The sequence below is a fragment of the Sesamum indicum genome, unplaced genomic scaffold (assembly GCF_000512975.1).
Source record: "Sesamum indicum cultivar Zhongzhi No. 13 unplaced genomic scaffold, S_indicum_v1.0 scaffold00145, whole genome shotgun sequence".
Taxonomy (NCBI): domain Eukaryota; kingdom Viridiplantae; phylum Streptophyta; class Magnoliopsida; order Lamiales; family Pedaliaceae; genus Sesamum; species Sesamum indicum.
In genome coordinates this window covers 285,710-289,929 of record NW_011628061.1, presented here as the reverse complement: position 1 = coordinate 289,929, position 4,220 = coordinate 285,710, and the positions used below count along the sequence as shown (strand labels likewise).

General features: G+C 41.6%; 1 protein-coding gene across 1 annotated transcript; it reads right to left on the bottom strand.

Moving 5' to 3' along the window:
* Positions 1-1,727: 1,727 nt before the first annotated feature.
* On the bottom strand, positions 1,728-2,207 carry LOC105179350. Its single transcript, XM_011102940.1, has one exon. It carries the CDS (start codon positions 2,205-2,207, stop codon positions 1,728-1,730), a length of 480 nt encoding a protein of 159 aa, XP_011101242.1.
* Between the last annotated feature and the right edge of the window lie 2,013 nt (positions 2,208-4,220).

Below are 4,220 nucleotides of genomic sequence, written 5' to 3'. Positions count from 1 at the left end.
AATTTGTAAGTATTCTTCTTTGGCACATGTATCTGTTGTGCTTACCAAATTACATCAAGCACTTGTTTGACATCACAACAGATGCCCATTGACCACTTTAACAACCACACAACAGTTGGACTGCGGATTGGATGGCGGCCATGAAACCAACTGCCAAGGGTTGGATTTGAAATGTTCCAAGTCGAAGGCCTCGAGAGTAGGCATCGAGAGTCCTACTAAGACTTGCATTAAGAGTCGCATACATTTGATGAGTATCGTGTTTCATCGGCGACAAATATGGGATGTTTATGCGATCTTAGTGGGTCATTTGGCTAGATGTGGAATCGATTGAACTGACTCGTAAGGATCATTATAAGGAAGCCTTGAAGGCTTGGTCGGTAATACTCGAATCCCCGACTTCCATAGTACGAGAGTAGTCCTCAGACTTGAGAATCATGACAGTCACGTGCATGCGATGACTGTATCTTAGATTTGTTTGAGAGGTGATCGTGTCTCACACATGGTCATCATAAGCTTTGTCGAGTGCAGTCAAAGTATGTAGTGCGGACGGTGAGTTCCTTAGAAGAGGATCCGTTCCCTGTCAAAATGTGACAGAGGTATCTCGTATGCACTTGGAGATGCGTCTACACTGTCCAAAGCTGTGGCCACAGTCCTTGATCGAATAGGAAAAAGAGGTTACTATGTCGAGCAATTTGGCATAACACGATCTCAGGCATAACACGATCTCAAGTATTAAGTATATACGCCTAGTATAGGATGGGAACCGACACCCAATTTCTTGCCCTAAGCTAAAGCCAGGAGATGGTAAACGGAAGGACCATAACCGTATGGACTTGAGAGCCTAAAAATTCACATGGATATTCGTCTAGTCTCTAGTGCCATGGACCGTTGCTAGGCGGCCACCCATGGTGACGGGCTTTCTTGATCAAGGGTTGATCAAGAATTATTAATAAATTGAATTTAATTAATAATAGTGTTTGACACTAACCCAAGTCTAGTTGAAAGGTGAACCTAAAACGTTACACAAAAATCACCGAGAAGGGACGAGGAATTAATTAAAATCGGTCCAAGCCCCTTAATTAAGTTGGTGGAAATGATTAGAAAAGAAAATTATTGACTTACCAATTTAACTTTTGGAAAGTGTCATGTTAGTCATTATTTATTTTGAATAAAGGATTTTATTATCTTATAGATGTTTAAATGAACATAGACATATTTTAATGCATCAATACAAGGTATCTATATGTGTATTAGTTATTTGGAATAAATTTTGAAAAAATACATAATACACAAAATAATTTCCTACACCCTAACTCCACCTCTCGGCCGACCCTCTTGTATACACACTTGGTGTGTATTGTTCTCCCTAATTTTTTTCTAGCAAAGAGGACTGAGGGATTCCAAATTCCGGTTGGTGTAGACGCAACTTTGAAGGGCTTCTATGTTGAAACCTTGCGTGAACGGGTTAAACAAAGGATATTCGAAATAAATCAAATCAAAAGGAAATTCTTGATTTACGATTTATGTATCTCTCATTTTTCATTCAATCATAGCCCCATTTATTTTATTGTTATATTTGCATAACTACATCGAACGCTCGGGAACTCCAAGGGCACACCCCTAGAAATTCTGGTTTTATTATGTTTTGTTTTAATTTACGTAATTTTATATTAGTGCTTCCGCTTGCGTGTTCTCGGGCCGATCCAGTCGCATTTTTTGCGTTGCTTTCAAATAGTGGTTCCGACAGCTTTTCCCTTGCCCTTCTTCCTCTTCCACCGTTCGACCCTCTTGCCTTTTGCTTTGGAGGTTAAAGCCTCTCCTACCAATACCGCCGACATAGACTTGTGGGTCATCGTCTCAGATTGGACCAACATATTAATTAGCTGATGAATAGACTTCTGATGTCCGTTCCTGTTGTAGGTAATATTAAAGGGGTCATAGGACAGAGGAAGCGACTGAAGGAACACGTCAATGTACGTGTCATTGTCAAGCCCAACTTTGAGGTCTTCGAGCTTCTCCACTAGGGATAACATCTTAACCCCATGACTTTGTAGAGACGATCCTTCGGCCATCTTTGTCCCGGAGAATACTTTTCTGGCGGCATACATAATATGCCTATTAGGAACTGCATAAACTTCCTTCATGTGGAGCATTATCGAGAGAACAACATCTAGTCTATCATATTGCTTTTGGATGTCACTAGACATCGAAGCCAATATGATACTGCTGACCTTGAATTTGTCCTCAAGCCACTTCTCGAACGTAACACGTGCTTTAGGCGAGGATCCTTTTGGCAAGGACGTTGGGAGTAACTTGTCCAAGATATATAGTCTTGGTTCACGAAATCTAGGACAGTCCTCAAATTTCGCAGCTAATCATTGTAGTTCGTGACATTGAATTTGTTAGTCTCCATTATCATGGTCAAAGGGTTCTTAGATATTTTCTAGAAGATAGAAAATTAAATAAAAATCAACAGATGATTGTAATATTATGAATTAAGGGCCTTCGCATTAATGTACAAAAGAGTCACATGATTCTCTCACAATCAGCTTCTGATTAAGAGGGACACTTGCCAATGAAGTATTTAGGACTCCCTTTTATATCGTTGCGACTTACTCTTTTGGATTGTAAAACCCCTGCTTGAGAAACTCGATCAGTGTATCAAAGGTTGGGAAGGTACGTTTTTATCATAGCGGGACGAGTACAACTTATTAAATCTGTTCTTACTGCTCTTAGTGTATATTGGGCCTCTACTTTTATTTCGCCTAAGGCTGTCACTCGGGAGGTAGAAAAGCGACTGAGGGCTTTCCTATGGAAGGATTCTACTTCTCGTGGATATGAGAAGGTCGCTTGGGATTGTGTATGTCGACATGTTAATGAAGGTGGTCAAGGCCTCAACCGTGCTCTTATGGGAGCTAAACTGTGGCAAGTTATTCGGGGCAACACGACATCTATCTGGGTGGATTGAGTCTATCACATAAGAATATGAGATACTTCTATCTGGATGGTGCCAGATCGAAGGGGTTCATGGGGCTGCTGAAAAGTCCTCCATCTTCAGCCCTTCATTTGACTGTTTGTTGAGTATGTTATTGGAGATGGGGCTACATTCTATTTATGGCAGGATCCTTGTCATGGGTTAGGCCCATTTATCCGACGGTTTCCAAATGGACCTAGCCTCACCAATTCATGGCTGACAGACAGAGTTGTTGCTTGCATTGAGGATGGACAAAGGTGTTGGCCCCTCCTGCGATCCCACGCATACCCTTTAAGATTGCTCACGGATATTCAGTAGATTATGCACTTCCTTCCATACATTCATAGTGGTAATGACCGTATTTTATGGCGGACTCACAGAACGACTCCAACTTCAGCCACAGTACTTCGATCGCTCCAGGCTGAGGGTCCCAAGGTAGTTTGGTCTTCACTACTCTTGGGCCCCTTTAAGATCCCTAGACATACGTTTGTCCTTTTGGTAGCCATACATGGTAGGCTTTCTACCATGGACAGGCCTTGGTTATCTCACTTTGATAGCTCCTGTATTCTTTTTACGGACGGTGCAGTGGAAAATTACAGCCACTTATTCTTTCACCACCCCTATTGGAGAAGTTGTTTGCAGGTGATTCGACTCACACTTCGCTTCCCTTGGCCGAACCGCCCGTGGCCTACCGACGTGTTGTGAGCTGCTAGCAGATGGAAGGGCAAGCACATGATATATGCGTCCTATCATGCCTTACTTGGTTCCTTGATTTATCACATCTAGCATGACCGTAATCTTCGACGTTTTGATGGGAGCCATCATGATTCACGAACTTTGGATACACTTATTCTTGACGATGTGCGACAGAGGATTCTTATTGTTCAACTGCCTTATGTTGTTAGTACAGGCACACTTTAGCGTTTATGGTGGATTCCTTGGTTTGTCGAGGAATCCACCTAATTGATGGTTGTTGTATTGTACTTATCTACCCCCTTTACTTAATGAAATTTACATTTATCGAAATATTATGAATTAAGCTTAAAGACTTGGTCTTTAGTCTTTAACTCTCCCACTATTTATACGAATTCCCACCACTCTCAAGTGGGGTTTTGGAAATAACATTTCCTAGTAAGCTTAGGATCCACAAGCGAATTTGTCATGCCCCACTTTTACGATTCAAATGCCAAAGGCCTCGTGAGAGGTATCCAATATCATTCTCATTCCATGAGATTTTCAAGATCCT